General features: G+C 45.0%; 1 protein-coding gene across 3 annotated transcripts in view; it reads left to right on the top strand.

The window, feature by feature from the left end:
* UBN2 (ubinuclein 2) overlaps positions 1-21,413 on the top strand; it is a 264,565-nt gene that overhangs the window by 189,311 nt on the left and 53,841 nt on the right. For all 3 annotated transcript variants that reach the window (XM_033935206.1, XM_033935205.1, XM_033935204.1), the window contains exon 11: positions 5,512-5,562. In XM_033935206.1, coding sequence (XP_033791097.1) covers positions 5,512-5,562 — 51 coding nt within the window. The remainder of the gene's footprint in view (positions 1-5,511; positions 5,563-21,413) is intronic.

Here is a 21,413-nt window from a genome sequence, read left to right as displayed (position 1 = left end):
ATTAATTCTTAAATTGATTGGTAATTGGTGAAGACCTCGCAAAACTGGAGTGATATGTTGAACCGCAGCATTTTGGACAATTTGCAATGCTTGTCAACACATATTTAAGGAAGACCCAAATATACAGTACTGTTTTACAATAGTCCAAAATTGGAGGAGAAATTGCTTGTATTACAGACTAAAGATTATAAATTGACAAAAAAATCCTTAAGTCCCCTCAGCAGTGGAAAGAATGGAACAGACTACAAGATATCTGATAAGAATTTAGAATTCTGTTTGGCACTTGTTAATTTCATTACATGCCTTACAGAATATACCCAAAGCAATCTACAGTAATATAAAACATTGTTTATAATGACAATAATTATAAATTCATTAAAAAAATCCCAGGTTGCCTCTTTCCAAGTCTCAATAACATAATGTTGTATTCCCAACAATGTACTCTTTAAGCATAGTGGATGGTGGTGAGCATTGACCCCCCATATGACATTCTGAAGCTGACTTTAAAATGTAGGGAATCTGCAACATGCCAACAAGGAGGAGGTACAACAGCCCATTATATAATCTTTTTAATGGCTGATTTTAAACAAATTTGATGTTTACCACTATAATATAAAAAACAAAAGGAATTGACCCCAAAATATCCACAAAGAAGAAAATCCAGAGAAAACCAAAAAAACTCTGTGGAGTGACGATGTTCCTAAATGGACTTTATTTGAAAGTATCAAAGTTCCAAAGGTACACTAAAATCATCCACATAAAATAATGTGGACTAGGTCCTTTAAGGCTTTTATGTGGATGATTTACTTTTATGTGGATGGAATTATTTTATGTGGATGATTTTAGTGTACCTTTGGAACTTTGATACTTTCAAATAAAGTCCATTTAGGAACATCGTCACTCCACAGAGTTTTTTTGGTTACCACTATAATATTTCATCACATCTGAAGATATTGAAGGAGTTTCTTCCCATAGAAATGATTATAGGCTGGAGTAAGTTTGGGAACTCAAATCCTATGTACAAACAAATTTATTGGCATGGCCTACAAGCATTACAGCCCATATTTTGTTCTGGCTCAGCTGACTTATTGATTCAACACATTGTTCATATTTAAAATTGGTACTTAGAAGTGCTCATTCAGAAAAGAAAAAGGTGTCTATTCTTGCTGATTTAATTGTGGACTAAGGTTTAGATTTGTAAGGTATTATTAGGATATGGGTTATGGATCCAGATGCTGCCACTGAAATATCACCTGGAGGTTTGTGGCAACATGCCATTCTAAAATTAATGCTAAGGAGAGGGAATTGTGATTATTATTTATGCTGAGTTCAATCTTAATTCTGTAGATCTGCCGTTCTTCTTATCTGAGTTTGTAGCTTTGACCAATAACCACTAAGGAACTTGTATAGCGTTTATTCAACCTGACTTTATGGCCATAATTTATCATTATTTATGGAATTTATTTGATGTGCCTCTTTTTTGCTTAATATGGGAGAATTCTCATTTTAAAATATCATCAGCCTGACATGTACTGCAAGATTGTTTTGGTTTAATGTTGCACTTTTGAAACACAAGAAAATAGAAGTTTTAGAAAAACATAGAAAAAACACATCTTATAATTTACTTTCCTTATAATCTTGCTGATCATCTTAAGTTTAAGTCACTGCAGAATGCTCTAGTCCCTTGTTCAGATCGCTATTTGTTAATTATATTGGCAAAAGATTGTCAGTTAATAGAAGCACTGGTTGTCACTTATAGATTGAGCTAAGGTTCTTTAGTGTTTCTCAGCACACAGTATGGGTACTCCCAGAGGTACACAAGACATCCTCTGGAGTTATACACCGCAGTGCACCACCAATAATATTAAGTTCTAGTGCCCCTCCCCTGCACTTTTCCCTGCTGCTCATCCCCAAGTACCTCATATCTAAGCCAGCAGTGAACAGCATTTCCTAATTACATAGTAACATGGTAAATGATGGCAGATTAAAACCCAAGTGGTCCATCCAATCTGCCCAATCATACATGCTCCATAAATTAATTTAGTTTAAATGGTCATTTTCTTAGATATTTCTGGACCAGAAACCCAGAGCCCTGCCCAGTACAGTAAAACCTCGGTTTAAGAGTGCACCGGTTTGCGAGTGTTTTGCAAGACGAGCAAAACATTTGCAAAATCGGTGCCTCGGAAACCGAGCTTGACTCGATTTATGAGTGCCCCCCCATGTGACCCGGCATCCCCCCCCTTGCAATCTGGCATCCCCCGCCGAGCACCCAAATAACATCCCTTACCCCAATTTGGCACCAGCACCAACGCACAGGACATGCTGTTGCCGAGGCCCGAAGATCCTCTCTCTTGGCTGAGCTGGGCTGGACTGGGCCTTGAGCATTTGGGCATGCTCAAAGCCTTCTGGTCTCGCTCTCTCCGAGATTCTCGGAGATCTCTGTGCAAGCCTGCCCAGTACTGGCCTTAGTTCTTTCAATGTATACCCATTATTTTCTGATTAGAGATCCTCTGTGTTCATCCCATGCTTGTTTGAACTTTGCCACCGTTTTCTTCTCCACCACCTCTCTCGGGAGTGCTGCTCTCACTGGCCATGGCTCTCCTAACTTTACTTCTTGGTTTACCGAGATACTTCTCGCTACCGGCCAAGTGTTGAAGAGGTGGATAGGCAGGTAGACAGGAGAGAAGGAAGGAAAAAGAGAGGTGCTCCAGACCTGGGTGGTAGGAGGAGGTGAGAAGGAGAAGTGCTGCTCAACAAGGGAGGGAGAAGGGCAGATGCTGCTGGACCTGGATGATAAGGGGAAGTGAAGGAGAGATGCTGTTGGACCTGAGTGGTGGAAGAAGGTGAGAGGGAAAGGTGCTACTGGACCTGGGTGGTGGGGGAACGTGAGAGGGAGAGGTGCTGCTGGACCTGGGTGGTGGGGGAGGTGAGAGGGAGAGGTACTGCTGGACCTAGGTGTTGGTGGGAGGTGCTGCTGGACTGGGGTAGAGGAGGGAGAAGGGAAGGTGTTACTAGACCTGGATAGTGGGAGGAGGCGAGAGGGAGAGATGCTGCTGGACCTGGGTAGTGGTGGGAGGTGAAAGGGAGATGTGCTGCTGGACTGGGAGTAGAGGAAGGGGAGGGTGAGATGGTGCTGGACCTGGATGGTGGGGGAAGGTGAGAGGGAAAGGTGCTACTGGACCTGGGTGGTGGGGGTACGTGAGAGGGAGAGGTGCTGCTGGACCTGAGTGGTGGAAGAAGGTGAGAGGGAAAGGTGCTGCTGGACCTGGGTGGTGGGGGTACGTGAGAGGGAGAGGTGCTGCTGGACCTGGGTGGTGGGGGAGGTGAGAGGGAGAGGTACTGCTGGACCTAGGTGTTGGTGGGAGGTGCTGCTGGACTGGGGTAGAGGAGGGAGAAGGGAAGGTGTTACTAGACCTGGATAGTGGGAGGAGGCGAGAGGGAGAGATGCTGCTGGACCTGGGTAGTGGTGGGAGGTGAAAGGGAGATGTGCTGCTGGACTGGGAGTAGAGGAAGGGGAGGGTGAGATGGTGCTGGACCTGGATGGTGGGGGAAGGTGAGAGGAAAAGGTGCTGCTGGACTGGGGGCAGAAGAAGGTGAGAAGGGGAAGTGGTGCTGGACCTGGGTGGTGGGAGGAGGTCAAGGAGAAATGGTGCTGGACCTGGGTGGTGGGAGAAGGTAAGAGGGAAAGGTGATGCTGGATCTGGGCGGTGGTGGGAGGAGAAGGAGATGTGCTGCTGGAATGGGGGTAGAGGAGGGAGAAGGGGAGGTTGTACTGGACCTGGATGGTGAGGGGAGGTAAGGGACAAATGCTGCTGGGCCTGGGTGTTGAAGAAAAGTGAGAGTGAGAGGTGATGCTGGACTTAAGGAAAAGAAAAATGTGCTGCTGGACTGGTGGGAAGGCAGTGGAGAGAGATACTTGGTCGGGGAAAGACGGGGAGACACTGGATTCAAGGAGGTAGATATGCAGACCATAGGGCAGGGGTGTGTCAAAGTCCCTCCTCGAGGGCCGCAATCCAGTTGGGTTTTCAGGATTTCCCCAGTGAATATGCATGAGATTTATTTGTATGTACTGCTTTCATTGTATGCTAATAGATTTCATGCATATTCATTGGGGAAATCCTGAAAACCCGATTGGATTGCAGCCCTCGAGGAGGGACTTTGACACCCCTGCAATAATGGGAGAGAAGGGAATAGAGAGGGAGACCTGCAAGCCACAGGGTGTAGGAGGGGGTGCAGAAAAGAATAGCGAGGTGATGCACAGAGAAGAGATTCTAGGCATAGAGGGAGGAAAGGGACAGAGACAAAAAGGGAATGCTGGAGGAAGAGGGAATGGAGGCACAGAAGGGCAATGCTGATCACAGGGGTACAAAGGGACAAGGACACAGATAGTAGATGCTGGTATGCATAAGGAAGATAGAAGGTGGACATGGAGAGAGAAGATATGTCAAATGGACAGAATACCCTTGCAAAGATAGAAGAAAATAAAGAAAAAACTAAAGAGACACTGACAAAACGAATGGAAAAATTAAATACAAAGTTAGAATAAAGTTTTGTATTCTGAATTTATTAATCTCATTTCTGTGTAGAAATCTGCAGCAGTTCTATAGTTCTGCTATCTCACTAGGTGTTGTATTAGTGTTTTAGGACCTGGTGAAATATTTACAGTGTATTTTTTCAAAATAGGGCATACAAATGCCTGCTTCCATTCAGCTGGAATAGATCCCGAAGAGAAACTCTAAATAATCTTAATCTCTGGCCAGTGGTGAAAGTCCATGTTTCAATTACAATAGCCATGGGGATGAAATTGGGTCATGTGCACAGGTAGTTTTCCAGATGGCAGATAAGTTCCTTCTCAAAAATGGTTGTTGATGGAATGGAGAAATCGGACCAAGTTGGAACATGAGAGGGTAAGTGAGTATCAAGTAAATCGCTTAGAAATTACAATAATGCGATTGAATCAAAATTTTAATAAAACTTGATGGTCAGTGGATTGTTAGGTTCCACCTTGTTTTATGCTCCTATTGGCACTGGTTTTCTTTAATTGCATTTTTGGTCAATAACAGAGCAGACTTGGCTTGGTTGGAGAGTTCCCCTTGCCCCTCCTCTTTCTCCTTTTGTAGTGGTTGTCAACTGCTTTGGTACAAACTTAAGAACACAGAGCAGGGATAGAGGAGCTAGAGCCGAAAAAAGTAGATGATGCCTTCTACACAACTCATGATTAGAGGTGAATAACCCATTGCTTCAAGACTCGTATGCCTTTCTACTAGAAAGAAGATTATCAAAGTAAAAACCTAATCTTCCCTTATTCTGTTGTAAACCATTTGCAGTAAAAAGTGATATAGTAATAAACTAAATTAAATTCTCTAGAACTAGAATTCTTAAAAGTTTTCTTTGGGTAAGAGAGCACACAGGTGCATATTCAGATGAATCACAGACAATAAATATAGACTGGACTGAAGTTTCAATATGCATTTATTCATTTCGGTCTCACTGTATTGTTTTTTTTTCCAGGATGCTTTTTAAGGAGAGTCGAAGTGTTCACAGTCACCTCACTGCTGCTCCGTGAGTACACTTTTGTAGTTTTATATGCTCATTGATATTTCTGTTGCAAAGTCTTAGGATTCTGTACTGAAACTGTTGTCCTATAGTTGCAAACTTTGCATAAGGGTGTCACTCATATCTTTCAACTCCTCCCCTTCACCAGTGGAAAATAGCTGCCTCTTCAGTATTTCCTTCTGCAAGCGAACTGAGAAGGTGTTGTAGGGCTATTGCTACACTACCATTTTAGATTTTGGACCTTACCTAGGCCAAACTCCATTTTATCTCTCTTAAAGCATCTTGGAATTTCTGCAAGCTGTGTGTGCGCTCCAAGGTCACCTTGTACCATCACTGAGAGACTTCGTCTCCAGAATGTGTGGAGGAGAGAAGTTCTACATCTGCAGAATTTGGACAATTCTGCCTGGTACCTTATCTTATCTGGATGATTTGTATTACATTTGACACTGTCCAGCAGGCTTTGCTATGTAACTGTGGTATGCTCCTGCAGAATGGCACCAATTGGTCCTGGAAAATGCCTGCGTAAAAGAGAAAGGAGAAAGGACACACCTTTTATAGGAGGATAAAAAAAGTTTTGCAGTTTTTAGGGAGTTGGAATTGGTCGAAGTTGGAGAGAAGACAAAGGAAGTCTGGAGAGAAGTAACCAAATTTGGACTGGCGTGGCTTCATGTGTTTCCCCAGAAATAAGATTACAGAGAGCAGTCTGTGTGCCTTGCTGCTCTAGCAAGAGAGTGTTCAATAAGACTGACTGCATTCAGAGAACTGAACTTTGCCTCTGGATACCCACAAAGGACTGTCAGCTAGTACTGACCTTTTATCAGCCTGCCATACCTTTTTCACCAGCTGTGCTGCAGTCCATCCTAATGGAAAAACTAGAGCACATCTTGGCTGACTGCCTGGAATGAGAGAGAATACTTCGCACACCCCCATGGAGACATTTTCTCCCCTCTGATGGTAAGTGCAGAAATTGCCTCTATAGTTCAACGGGGAGGTAGAATTGGAAAGCATTTCTCTAAGGAAAGGTTTATGGGACAGGATAATTATCAGTAATAAAACTTAGCTGTGTGTCCTTCTGGTTCTAAGTAATCTAAGTTTCTTATGCGTATTTTGTGTCTGTCACAGAATTATTAGGTGCCTGCACATGTTGTCTAGCTGTATTAGGGATAATGCCATTTTTATGCCTGTATCTAAGCCTTAGCATTTTGGTATGCCATGATTTATTTTATATGACTGACTAGAATTCTGAATAAAAAATTTTTGTTCATTATTTGGTCTGACTGATCTGATTACAGAAACAAACAAAAAGTATTGTACCTCAGGTTTTGTGTATTTTAGTGCTTCCCCTAGATATCTGAGAGCCACAGAACCCTGAACTAATTATCCATAATTGGTTTATAACACTAATTACACTACGACGTGTCCTGATCTGTTTTTTCTTTCTTTCTTTTTATTATTTTTGGGTCTTTTTTTCCATTAGTTCTTTTTTTCCTGCATGGCTTCCATGTCCAGAGTTCTCCTTCTTGGGCTTACTCCACTGGGAAAAGGATGCAGACCCATGAAGGGCTGCTGCTCACAAGCCATTCTCTTGGAATACCTGTGGAACCAGCCTGCTTTGTCATCCATCAAGTGTCTGGGGTCCATTCCCCTGGAAGCTTGCTTTCCTGCTGATTTATCAAAGGCTTAAGCGCAGGCTGTGGGACCTCTGTATAACAACCCTTTGGGTATCAGGGAACCAGTTGCAAATTATATGCCCCCTCCCCAACGCATCTCATGGATTTTGAGGGTTAAGAGTTATTGGTAAGAGTTCTCCTGACCAGCAACCAGAAGATTTCCAGTGGTAGATTTATTTCCAGCAGTCTCTGAGGCAGAAATCCTTTACCTACAGGAAAATTGAGGGGTGGGGGAGATTGACAGAAAAAAAGGTAGATCCAAGGGTTTCTAGGTTTAGAGGTATGTTCCCTCCCCTTCAAAATAACTTTTTTGATGTTTTCTGCATTTCAGGAAATATTCCACTGGTCTTTGACCTAAGGGCTGCCGCATTAGCGGGCTGTTAGGCATGATGGACCACTGGTCTGACCCAGCAGCGGCAATTCTTATGTTCTTATGTTGTTTTTACATGATTTTACTGGCAGTGACCATCTTAGATTCTTTTTCAATCTTTTTTTTTTTCAATAGCTTCCTTCTGCCTCAGAACCCCTTGTTTTGCTCAGGGATCATTTGCAATGGATTCTCCAGGCCAGTCTACCCCTGTTTCATGCCTTTTTTGCACAGCTTTGTTTGCAGACGAGCGGCCATGTTCCACATGCCGTGGGGCAAGGGATCAAGGGGCTGGAGCTTCAGGGCTCCTTAGAGTTCTCCAGGATGGGAGAACCCCAAAAAGCCTGGCCAACAGGGAAGAGATCCTGTTCAGAAGCCACACGCAATGAGGGTGTGAAACGCAAGCGTGTGGAGGTCCAACTACCCCAGTTGGGTTCCACACAATTCCTTAGGGCCACCTGTCCAGGGGTTTTTGAGACTTTGTCAGTCTCTTGTGGAAAGCCTATTTGACAGGCCCGGGGAGCACTGCCCTGCCTGCGAGTATGCTAGCACCGGTACAGGGAGAGTTCCGCCTAAAGCAATCTTCCCCACCTTGAAACAAGCTGACTCCAGGCGTCAATGACCACTCAGAGAAGAACTGGGAGGACTGGAAGTTCCTTCCCAAGCCTTTATTATCTCACGGATCCGCTGCATCCTTGGATGAGTTAGGGTCCCTTTATGGGGCTGGAGATCAAGAGGCTGTAGCTGCTATTGATCAGGGTTGTGATCCCTCAGTACGCCATCTTTTCAAGTCCACCATTGTTTCACATGTCATTTCGGACACACTCTGAGAGTTGGAAGTTGGACTCTCAAGAGCCCTCCACCTCCCATTGTTCCATTATGAGTGGTACAAACACACAGACTACCTTCTTTCTGGCTCATCCAGACATCACTTCATTAGTCATTGACCAATTGGAGTCCCCAGAAGGCTCCCTAAAGTTGGCAAAGGAAATGTCCAGGCTCTATTCTTTGGCTCTGGACTTCCAGTGGCTGTTTTTGCAGCCGACAGGTTCCATGGTAGTTCGTGACTAAGCGTACCTCCCTTCCTAGCAAAGGAGGGGTGTTGCTGAAGGATGCAAGGTGGACATAGTCCTTTAAAAGACAGTTTGAAACACTGGCTTTGGGTATCAAAGCAGCAGCAGCTGCCTCCTTTGTGGCATGGACCTGTCTTACCAGGTTGTGGCATATTCCTTCAGACATCTGTCCCCATTTGATAATGAAGGGAGTGGATTATGTAGCCGGTACTCTTTATGACATCATCAGAGTCATGAGCAAGGTGTTGACTTATGTCATTTTTCTGCCCCCCAGATGCTCTGAATTAGGTAGTGGGCGGGCGATTCAGCCTCCAAGGGAACTCTAAGCAGATTACCCTTTAAGGAGCAGATGCTTTTTGGCAAGAACTTGGAGGACCTTATGGCTAGTGTGGTAGATCGCCATCCCAAATCTCTACTAGACAGTAGAATTCAACATTCCACAGAGGGCAGCTTAGGCAATTTTCATTTCTCTCAAAGATTCCGCCAGTGTCCTCTGGTTCCTCTTCTCAGAGACTCTTCCAAGGATCTAGACAGAAATTTGGCAACTAGAGATGCCAGCATCCATCTGGGTCACGCAGTGGTTTAGCCACCAAAAAGCAATAATGATGCCAGGTCAACTGACTGCTTTATGAAGTGAATGGGAACGGATCTCATCAGACTGCTGGGTTCTGGATATTATTTGGGAGGGGCACAAGATTGAGTTTTCTCACCCCCCTCCAGATCTGTTCTTCGACTCCCCAGCCGGACAGCCAGAAAAGGAGGCCAAGGTCCAAGTGATGGTACCACTTTTGGATATTTATACCATAGAACCAGTTCCCGAAGACGAATCGGGCTGTGGCAGATACTCCATATACAAGACACCACAAGAAAAAGGATTAAAAAAGTGTACAAACAACAAGCAAACTTTGACACACCATCCCCCCCATCTGGCAGATCACTAGATTGACTCTGGAATTTCAGGAAGGCCGTGAAAACCTTCCTCTTTACTAACCCAGTACCTTTAAGTCATTCACCCAGAAATGCCACTCAGTCAACACTCCTACGTCACCTAATCTCACCAGATACTACTTGGTGCATATGTTTTATTGTCATGTCTATATTGTAATTTATGTAAATTATGTTCTGTCTGGATTATTATGGATGTACTTTGTAACCCGTTCTGGGCTCATTTGTGAGGCCGGCTAAAAAAATTGAATTAATAAATATGGTACTCCCATTTCCTTTATTGCTGTTGGTTTCATCCCTTCCTCTGATCTTAATGTCCTTCCCAGTTTGTATATCTCCCAGAATGCCCCAAAACATGCTGGGGCAGACCTATACAGAACCTGGTGGACTATCGTAAGAACTTTGTGCTGTACTCTCTGTCTTGCTGGGAGCCAGAGAAGCTGTTTCAAAGCTGGTGAAATGTGTGCCATTCTTGAACAATGCCTCTAAGAGAATGGCTATGTTTCCTTATATTAGTTTACTAGGATCAGATCTCTAAACGTGCTGTAACCATACATAGAAACCAGTATAGAGTGTTTTCAAATAGCTTCAATAGAGTATGAGTGTGCCTCAGCTCCATCACTCCACCGCTGTACACGCTGCACCTCGGGAGACCCTTGACACAGCGCCTGTATGGTACGAAACATGTTGGGTTAAACTCCCCGGCGTTGGCTGGATTTAGCTATGTGATACAAGCTAAGTACAATTAAGCACATTTGAGCTTTATAGCTAAGAAACTTTTTTATAGATATACATAAGAAAATACATAAAAAAAACATATGCATAAATGATTTTGGGGAAAAAATCAACAACAGAGGTTGAAAATGGTTATGAGCGGCCAATGATGAAGTGCCATATAAATCTCTCCGCAGTCAAGAGCTAGCACAGCGGTGGAGTGGTGGGGCTGAGGCACACTCATACTCTATTGAAGCTATTTGAAAACACTCTATACCGGTTTCTATGTATGGTTACAGCACGATTCTTGAACAATGCAGCATTCAACAATGTAAAAGATTCAAGTCCCAAAGACAAACCTGAGTGTATATCAGTACAATCACAAACATGAACCATGTTCTGAGCTCTTCCTCTATTTAAGCAATTGTTGAATGTTGTATTGTTCAAGTAACTATCAGACAACCATAACAGACCCCTGGTGCAGGCTTTTCACTGAAATACTGTCAGTTTTAGGTCTTTGTGAAAGGTTTGAGGGGAGATCTGGGAAACTACAGACCGGTGAGTCTGACCTCGGTATCAGGAAAGATGATAGAGGCACTGATAAAGGACTGCATCATTGATCTCCTTGATGGACACAATCTGATGAGGACCAGCCAGCACGGTTTCAGCAAAGGAAGATCTTGCTTGACAAACTTACTGCACTTCTTCGAGGAAGTTAACAGGCACATAGACAGGGGTGACCCGGTCGATGTATATCTGGATTTTTAGAAGGTGTTTGACAAGGTCCCATCATGAACGACTACTTTGAAAAATTGCGAGCCATGGAATAGAGGGTGAAATACTCATGTGAATTAAAAACTGGTTGGCAGATAGGAAACAGAGAGTGGGGGAAAATGGACAATACTTAAGACTAGAAAAGCATCACAAGTGGAGTGCCGCAGGGTTCGTTGCTCGGATCCGTGCTCTTCAATATATTTATAAACGACCTGAAAATTGGTACGACGAGGGAGGTGATTAAATTTGCAGACAATACAAAGTTATTCAGAGTAGTGAAGACACAGAAGGATTGTGAAGACCTGCAATGTGACATAAACATGCTTGAGAATTGGGCCGCAACATGGCAAATGAGGTTTAACATGGATAAGTGTAAGGTGATGCATGTCGGTAACAAAAATCTTATACACGAGTACAGGATGTCCGGTGCAGTATTCAGAGAGACCCCCCCAGGAAAGAGACTTGGGAGTACTGGTCGACGTCGATGAAGCTGACCGTGCAATGCACAGTGGTGGACAGTGATGGCAAAAATGGCGAACAGAGTGCTAGAAATGATTAAGAAGGGGATCACAAACAGATCGGAGAAGGTTATCATACCACTGTACCAGGCCATGGTATGCCCCCGCCTGGAATACTGTGTCCAGCATTGGTCTCTGTACTTGAAGGACGACACAGTACTACTCGAAAGGATCCAGAGAAGAGCGACCAAAATGGTTAAGGGGCTGGAGGAGTACAGTGAGAGATTAGAGAAACTGGGCCTCTTCTCCCTTGAAAAGAGGAGACTGAGAGGGGACATTCAAGATAATGAAGGGAATAGACTTAGTAGATAAAGACAGGTTGTTCACCCTCTCCAGGGTAGGGAGAATGAGAGGGCACTCTCTAAAGTTAAAAGGGGATAGATTCTGTACAAATGTAAGGAAGTTCTTCTTCATCCAGAGAGTGGTAGAAAACTGGAACGCTCTTCCGGAGGCTGTTATAGGGGAAAACATCCTCAAGGGGTTCAAGACAAAGTTAGACAAGTTCCTGCTAAACCAGAACGCACGCAGGTGAGGCTAGACTCAGTTAGGGCACTGGTCTTTGACCTAAGGGCCGCCGTGGGAACGAACTGCTGGGCATGATGGACCACTGGTCTGACCGAGCAGCGGCGATTCTTATGTTATTAAATATTTAATCCCAGTACTTTAGGCCTATGTAGATACTTCATAATGCCTAAGAAAGGCACAGAAGATTGGAAGCCTATCCTGGACCTAAAGTCAGTAAACGAAACACTGAGTTCCATGCTTCCGCATGGAGATGGTCCGGTTAGTCATCAAGTCAGTGGTTCTGGGGAAATTCCTAGCCTTGCTGGATTTAAGGGAGGCATATATTCACATTCACATTTTTCCAGATCACAGAAGGTATCTGATATTCCATGTTCTTCAGAGGCACTTCCAGTTTTTGGCACTGCCTTTCAGATTGGCCGCAGCCCTGCGCATCTTTACAAAGATGATGGTTGTGGTAGCAGCTCACCTTCGCAGGATGGGCATACAGGTTTGCCCATACCTGAATGATTGGCTCATCAGAGCCCCCTCAAGGCAGGAAGGTGTGCACACAGTTCAGCAGGTGGTGGATCTCCTCCAGGGACTTGGTTGGATAGTCAGTTTCAGGAAGAGTCAACTGCATCCGACTCAGTGCTTGGAATATCTGGGAGTCTGCTTTGACCCAGCAAGAAACCATGTCTTCCTTCCTGAGACACACAAACAGAAGATTAGGAAGCAGATCACAGAGATCTTGGCATTGCCAAGCCCCATGGCCTGGCATTACCTTCAGGTACTGGGCTCAATGGTAGCCACCCTGGAGGTTGTCCCCTGGACAAGAGTGCATATGCATCCTCTCCAGGATTCCCTTCTCTCAAGTGGTTCCCCCCTAGTAGCGCTCTCTATAGATGCAGCTTCCCTGGTCATAGGAGGCAAGGAACAGCTTATGTTGGTAGCACCAGGGGGGATACCTTATCGAAGGGCATATTCCTCAGAATCACCTAATGGGTGATGTTCATGACTGATATCAGCCTGGGTGGCTGGAGGGTCCACTGCTATGGTTGCCCGCTCCAGGACAAGTGGATGCCATCGGAAAGCAAATAATCCATAAATCTGGAACTGAGAGCCATTCATTTGGTGTTGAAAGCACTGGAGACTTTCCTGACAGCGTATTAGAGAGCTGCACGGGAACGGGGATGATGGGAATCCCGCGGGACCCGCGGGTTCCCCCTTTGGGTCACGGGGATCCCGTGGGGACGCCTCCGAGGGTCGCGGGGTTGGATCGCAGTGCACTCGAGCCGCGAGGGTAGTCTCCTTCTCCTTACCTGCCCTGTCGCAGCACATAGCCAAACGGAAGTCTTCCCGATGTCAGCGCTGATGTCGGAGGGAGGGCTTAAGCAAAGCCCTCCCTTCCTCCGACGTCAGCGCTGACATCAGGAAGACTTCCGGTCGGCTGTGTGCAGCAGGGCATGTAGGGAGAAGGCAATGGCGTACGAAAGAGGGGGGAGGGGGCGGTCCGCCCAGGGGAATGTGCACAGCCGGTCAGGTCCCCCGATCGACCGACAACAGGCCCAGCCGACAAACCTCCCTGCCCTGTAGCCGCGAATCTAAATTACCTCTTACAGCAGCTTCACTACTCCAGCTGCTGTAAGAAGGTAATTTAGATTCGCGGCTACAGGACAGGGAGATTTGTCCGACCGAGCCTGTTCTGTTGTCGGTCGGGTGGGGAAGCGCCACAAAGGGAGGGAGAAAGGAAGGAAAGGTGGAGTGCAGAAGAAAAGATGCTTAAGGGAAATGGGTAAAACTGAGGGGGAGAGAAGGCCGCTGAAAGCACATGGGGAAGACAGAGGGGGGAGAAGGACGCTGAAAGCACATGGGGAAGACGGAGGGGGGGAAGAAGGACGCTAAAAGGACATGGGGAAGACAGGAGGGGAGGACACTGAAAGGACATGGGGAAGACAGAAGGGGGAGAAGGACGCTGAAAGCACATGGGGAAGATGGAGGGGGGGAAGAAGGACGCTAAAAGGACATGGGGAAGACAGGAGGGGAGGACACTGAAAGGACATGGGGAATACAGAGGGGGGAGAAGGACGCTGAAAAGACATGAGGAAAATAGGGGGGAGAAGGACGCTGAAAGGACATGGGGAAAACAGGGGGGAGAAGGCCGCTGAAAGGACATGGGGAAGACAGAGGGGGGAGAAGGACGCTGAAAACACATGGGGAAGACAAAGGAGTGGAGAAGGACGCTGAAAGGACATGGGAAGACGGGGGGGGAGAAGGACACTGAAAGGACATGGGGAAGACAGGGGGGGAGAAGGACACTGAAAGGACATGGGAAAGGCAGAGGGGGGAGAAGGATGCTGCCTGACAGGATATGGGGAAGATGGGGGGGAGAAGGACGCTGAAGGGAAATGGGGAAGAGAGAGTGGGGAGAAGACGCTGGCAGGGAAGAAGACAGAGATGCCAGACTATGGGAGGAGCGGAGGGAAGAAGATGGGTGCCAGACCAGTTTGGGAGGGGGGAGAAAGGTAGAGGCACAGTAACAGAGCAAATGGAAGAAACAGAGAGAAGAGAGACAGTGGATGGAAGGAATTGAATGAGAACATGAAGAAAGCAGAAACCAGGCAACAAAGATAGGAAAAAAATTCTTTTTTTGCTTCAGGATAAAGTAGTATATTAGTTGTGTTGATAAAAATTTATAAACATTAGAGGTTCTGGTAGAAACCCATTTACAAAGTATGTATTCTTCCCAATTAATATTTCCAAATTAATAAAGTCTTTTTGCTTATTTTTAAATGGGTTTCTACCAGAGCCTTTAATTCAGTAGCATAATTCAATGAAATAACTATTTCTGTAGTTTATAGGGACGGGCGGGGACGTAGGAGATTCCTCGCGGGGACGTAGGGGATTCTTTGCGGGGAAGGGCGAGGACGGAGGGGATTCCTCGTGGGGACGGGTGGGGACGGAGGGATTCCTCGCGGGGATGGGTGGGGATGGGTGGGAGTCCTCACGGGGACGGGTGGGATTTCTGTCCCCGCACAACTCTCTACTGTGTGTGTTCCGTTAATGCCTCCGCAGTAGCTTATGTGAACACAAGAAGGCATCAGAAGCACCTCATTACACCTTGAGGCACAAATGTTCAAGAGGGCAAAAGCTCATTTACAGGTGCTCTTAGCAGCCCATGTGGCAGGAGTAGAGAACGACCAAGCCGACTCTTTATACAGACAGACTCTGGATCCAGGGGAGTGGTCCCTGTCCCAGAGAGCATTCAGTCTCATTGTGTGACACTGGGGAGACCAGAAATGGATCTCATGGCCTCAGCCAAGAACGCAAAAGCAGATCACTTCTACAATTAAGGAGCCGAACCGGGAAGCATAACTATTCTCTGAGTGAAAAAATGTTTCCTCCTATTGATTTTAAAAGTATTTCCCTGTAACTTCATCAAGTGTCCCTTAATCTTTGTAATTTTTAATGGAGTAAAAAATCTTTCCACTTGTACCTGTTCCACACCATTCAGGATTATGTAGACTTCAATCATATCTCTCTCCGATCATCCATCTCTTTTCCAAGCTGAAGAGCCCTAATCTCTTTAGTCTTTTCTCAAACAAGAGGAGTTCCATACCCTTTATCATCTTGCTCACTCTTCTTTAAACCTTTTTTAGTTCTGCTATATCTTTTTTGAGATAAGGTGACCAGAACTGAATGCAATACTCAAGGTGAGGTAGCACCATGGAGCAATACAGAGATATTATAACATTATTAGTCTTGTTTACCATCCATTTTCTAATCATTCCTAGCATTTTGTTTGCTTTTCTGGTTGCCACTGCACATTGGGTAGAAGGTTTCAGCATATTGTTTACAATGACACCTAGATATTATTCTTCGGCGCTGACCCACAAAGTTGACCCTAGCATCTGGTAACTATGATTTGGGTTATTCTTCCTAATGTGCATCACTTTGCATTTGTCCACATTTAAATTTCATCTGCCATTTGGATGTCCAGTCTTCCTATTTCCTAAGGTCTGCCTGCAATTGTTCAGTCTGCATGTGTTTTAACAACTTTGAATGGTTTAGTGTCATTTGCAAACTTATCACCTCACTCGTCATTTCAATTTCCAGATCATTTATAAATAAGTTAAGTAACACTGGTACCTGTACGGATCCCTGAAGCACTCCACTATTACCTTCCTGCATTGAGAAAAATGGCTATTTAAACCTAGCCTCTGTTTTCTGTCCAATAACCAGTTCCTAATCTACAATTGAACATTGTCTCCTATCTCATGACTCTTAATTTTCTCAGGAATCTCTCTTGAGTCTCAAGGAGAGTGTGGCATAGTAGTTAGAGCTATAGCCTCAGCACCCTAAGGTTGTGGGTTCAAAACCTGTGCTTCTCCATGTGAACCTGGACAAGTCATTTAATTCTCTACTGCCCCAGTTATATTAGACTGTGAGCCCGCTAGGATAGATTGGGAAAATATTTGCATACCTGATTTGTAACCCATTCTGAGCTCCTTTGGGAGGACAGACTAAAAAAAAATCAAATAAATAAGGAATCTTGTCAAAAGCTTTCTGAAAATCTAGATACATTACATCAACCAGCTCACCTTTATCTATATATTTATTCACACCTTCAAAGAAGTCAAACAAATTGGTGAGGCAAGACCTCCCTTGGCTGTATCCATGCTGACTCAGACCCTGATGTTCTAAACTTACCATTAAAATGCTGTGGGTCAATGTTGTGCTGGTAAATTTTCCAATTTCAAAAAGATGAACAGAGCTGCAAAAACTGCATTCAAATGAGCTCCGCCTCTCATGTAATCAGCAACCCCAGACCTGCTGGCATATGCTTTTAACAAATGTGCATGAAATGTGCCTTTAAGACATGGGTATATGGCACCCCCACATCAAGTATGATAAATGTATCTTCATCTCTCATGCAATCAGCAGTCCAGACCTGCCAGTGTACACATGCTTTTTAACAACACTACCGGGCACCTCCAGACCTGATAATTTTGGAGTGTTAAAAGTCAGCGTTTCATTTTGTACATCAACAGGCAATGTCTGGGCATCACCCAGAGTGCTCATTTTAATATTAATGACCTAGTTGTACTGCATTTGCATAGTATTATTGGAAGATGCTTTGAAGCACACAAAAGGACGCGAAGAGCCATTATGTGAATCAGAAGCAAAAATACGTATTTTGACACTAAACTGGTTAGAGCTCGTATAGCATTGATCGTTAAAGGCAAGATATGTTAAGGATATCAGAACCTCTGTCCCATTAAATCATTTTGTCTACGTGTTACACAATTTTATTTTTAAATGTTTCCATATTTTGCACAGCACTGAAATCAGGCTTATTAGTCTGTAATTTCCCAGATCTCCCCTGGAACCCTTTTTAAAAATCGGCCTAACGTTGGCCACCCTCCAATCTTCAGGTTCTACAGACAATTTTAGTGACAGATTTCAGATCACTACAGCAATTTCATGTTTGAGTTCTTTCAGTACCCTGGGATGTATTCTATCCAGTCCAGGTGATTTATCACTCTTTAACTTGTCAATTTGGCTTAGTACATCTTCCAATCAGGGTCTTAGGCTCCTTCCTCAGTATCCTGGATACAGAGGGAGGTGCCTAAGGCCTGATTGACTCAGACGCCTAAGGCCTCACCCCTTGGGAGAGGCCTTAGGTGACTTAACCAATCAAGTCCTTTGACCCCTTCCCGTGCATCACATGATGCACTGGGGATGGGAAGGTGAGTCATTTGGGACTTGCGACAGAAGCCTCTCTGTGGGCTTCCTGTTTCCATTTTAGAGTTACCTCAGAGGTTCGGGGGGGGGGGTGTCAGGTGGGAGTGAGCATCCCTCTTTCCACTTTTTTTGAGTGATGGGGGACCTCCGGTGGCAGAATGGAGTGGGCATCCCTCCTGCCATTTTTTTTGGATGGCGATGGATCTCTGATGGCAGGAGGAGTGAACAATCTCTCCTGCCATTTTTTTGGATGGCGGGGGACCTCTGGTGGCAGGAGGGAGTGGGCATCCTTCCTGCCATTTTGGGGGGATTCGGGGGGGTGGCTGGAACAGTAGCGGACTTCCGGTGGCAGGAGGGAATGGGCATCCTTCCTGCCACATTGCTGCCGTGGGGGGGGAAGGAGTTGCATTGGCAGGAGGGAATAGGCATTCCTCCTGCCATTTTCGCTGCCATAGGTTGAGGGGGGTTCAATGCCCTAACAGCAGTGATAGGAAGCTGCTTCCCCTGTCACTTCTGCTAAGGCTCTGCGCATGTCTCAATTGTTCACTGAGCAATTGATCGGTCATGTTTGCATACAAATGATTTGCATTTAAACTTGATAGTGCATCAGTCGCTGCTGGAGAATTGGCCAGAGAATCAGCTAATAGCGATTGAGTCATTATCTTTAGTGCATCTAGCCCAAAAGCTTTTTCTGAGTTGTCAAAGCTTATAGCCAGTGCTGACAAAGAATATTGCTTGCATCATTCTAAAGCTAGTATAAGCTTTCTCATATTTACCACTGCTTGTCTTCTTAACAAAACCCGCCTGCTCTTCTCCAATCAGTTGGAGCATGATCTTTGCTAATCGTTTCATTAAAATATGAGCTAAAATTTTCAAATCCACATTAATAAGAGAAATAGGTCTGTAAGATTCAGGAAGCATATGATCTTTACCAGGATTTGGCAATATGGTAATTAGTGCATGATTGGAGTGAGTCAGAAGACTCTATAGATATAGCGTGTGTATAATAATCCTGCAAAGGTCCTACAATATGATTTTGTAACAACTTAAAAAATTTGGCATGGTACCCATCTGGGCTCAGAGATCTGTGTAATTTAAGTTGCAAAATAGTCTGATGGATCTCCTTCCCGGTGATTGGACTTTTCAATTCTGCCTGTTCTGAGGGGGGTCAACAGGGCAAAGAAATTTACTAAGCCAGGAGTTTAAAACCGCAGCTGAACAGGTGACTTCTGATGAGTAGAGACGTTGTTAAAAAAAAATTTGGTGTTTTTGTTTTTTTTGTGAGAGGAGGATCCAAGATGGCGTCAGAGTATGATGTGTTTGAAGAGGCTCCTGCATTTGACATTCATTTTCAACTAATGTACGAACTTACCTTCTATTGGGAAGTAGTTTCTCTTGTGGAGATGCAGGGGAAAGCAGAGGAGTGATCTTCATAACATCCTCTGCAACTTCATTATCGTATCAGACAGCTATTACAGCTTTTGCTGTCCATGTTGGAACGGGCGGATCCGTTAACCAAAGTAGATTGACCTCGCATTTGGACAGCGAGGTTTCATTGAGTCCGACTGGTCCTAGAGCCCCTCCTCGTCCCGGGACGATGTTGGAGATGCGAACAGTGCAACAGGAAGCATCGGAGCTTCTTTCTCTGCTAGTGCTGCTAGCTTCACCCCTGACCCCGGAGGTAATTTGATCTCAGCCAAGATTCCAGCAACCGGCAATGGGAGAAGTTGGCTTCCAAAGAGCAATGAGTGAGGAAATCGGAGTTCAAAGTCTCTTCAGAACAAATTCAAGCAGACACATTACCTCCTATTTCACCTCTTAGCCCTTTGGTTAAACCGGCGGTGATAGACATGAAGGCGTAGTGGGAAGCTATAGAGAGCATTTCCTCAACACAAAATACAGCAATACAGATTAAAACTTGTGAAGAAAAAAATAGAACATCAGACTAATAGAATAGACTAAGTAGAAAAATTGGTCTCAGATATAAAAGTTTCTTCTAATCTTCAATTAAAGGACAAAAACTTACTAATAAGGAAAATTGAAAATTTGGAAAATACCAATAGGAATTTAAACTTGAGGCTGTTTAATTTTCCACTTTCCAGATTGCAATCTACTAAAGAACTATTTTGGCTTTTTCTAACATCGGTCTTAAAATATCCTGAGTCTAATATTCCTCCGCTGCAGAAGTTATATTATTAAACTTACTTAAAGAAGAAAAAGATAACAAGACAATACAATTTGGTGATTTGGATCTCACCGGAGTATTAGAATCCTCTCAGATTGAAATATCAGCAAGGGCTAGTTTATTAGTGACTTTTGTCTTTATGCAAAATAAAGAAGCAATTCTGCATCTATTCTATAGAACTGAGAATGTTGAATTCTATGGTCGTAAGATAGCGATTTTTCCTGATGTTTCAAAGTGGACACAGTCTAGGCGGAAAAGATTTTTGACTTATCGTCAATGAGTGTTAAGTTTAGGACAGCGGTCTCAAACACGCGGCCCACGGGCCGCATGTGGCTCTCCAGGTTTTATTTGCAGCCCGCAGTCTGGAGGCGATCATTCTCTTCCTTTTGGAGCAGCAGCCAGCTCGTTCGTTCAAAGCCGCGGGTTTGGCGGCTCCTTGCGCTATCCACTCCTGCATCGGAAGCCTCTCTGATGTCACAACATCAGAGAAGCTTCAGACGCAGGCACGGATCTTGCAAGGAGCCGCCACCTGCAGCTTTGAACAAATGAGCCGGCGAGACACGCTGCTGCTCCAGTGGCGTACCAAGTGGGGGGGCGGTCCACTGTTCTCCCTAGAGTGCGGCTCGTGGCTCGTCTAGAGCAGTGGTGCCCAACCTGCTTCCCTTCTCTTCTCACTGCTGCCATCGGGGATCAGGCCGGCACCGTGTTCTTTGATCTCCCTGCTTCTCTTCCCTGCGGGGCCGACCAACTCTCGCAGACCGACGTCAGTTCTGACGTCGAGAGGACATTCTGGCTAGCCAATCGCTGCCTGGCTGCCCGGAACATCCTTTCCGACATTAGAATTGACGTCGGGCAGTGAGAGTTGGTCGGCCCCGTGCAGAAGAGAAGCAGGGAGATCTCGGCATGTTCCCGGCAGCGGCAGCACCCTATTCCACGGCGGCGGTGGCATGGGGGAGGGCAGGAAAGAAGGAAGAAAGAAAGAAATAAGGTGGGGTGGGGACAGGGAGCCAGAAAAAAAAAGCAAAAAATGGGGCACAGAGGAAGGAAGGAAGAAAGAAAGAAGGAGGGGGGACAGGGAACCAGAAACAAAGCAAAAAATGGGGCACGGAATCAGAGAAAGACAGACACAGAGAAAGAAAGAAAAAGTTGGGGGAGGGAATGAGGTCTGGAGGAAAGGAAGCATACAGGAGGCTGAAAGAAGGGAAGAAGTATTGGATGCACAGTCAGAAGAATAAAGTGCAACCAGAGACTGATGAAATTACCAAACAAAGGTAGGAAAATGATTTTATTTTCAATTTAGTGATTGAAATGTGCCAGTTTTGAGAAAGAAAAGATATTGAACTTTAAATGTGAGTGCTGCAGAAA

This window comes from Geotrypetes seraphini, chromosome 2 (genome assembly GCF_902459505.1).
Source record: "Geotrypetes seraphini chromosome 2, aGeoSer1.1, whole genome shotgun sequence".
Classification (NCBI taxonomy): Eukaryota; Metazoa; Chordata; class Amphibia; order Gymnophiona; family Dermophiidae; genus Geotrypetes; species Geotrypetes seraphini.
The sequence above is the reverse complement of the archived record's forward strand: the minus strand, read 5'-3'. Positions and strand labels throughout refer to the sequence as shown.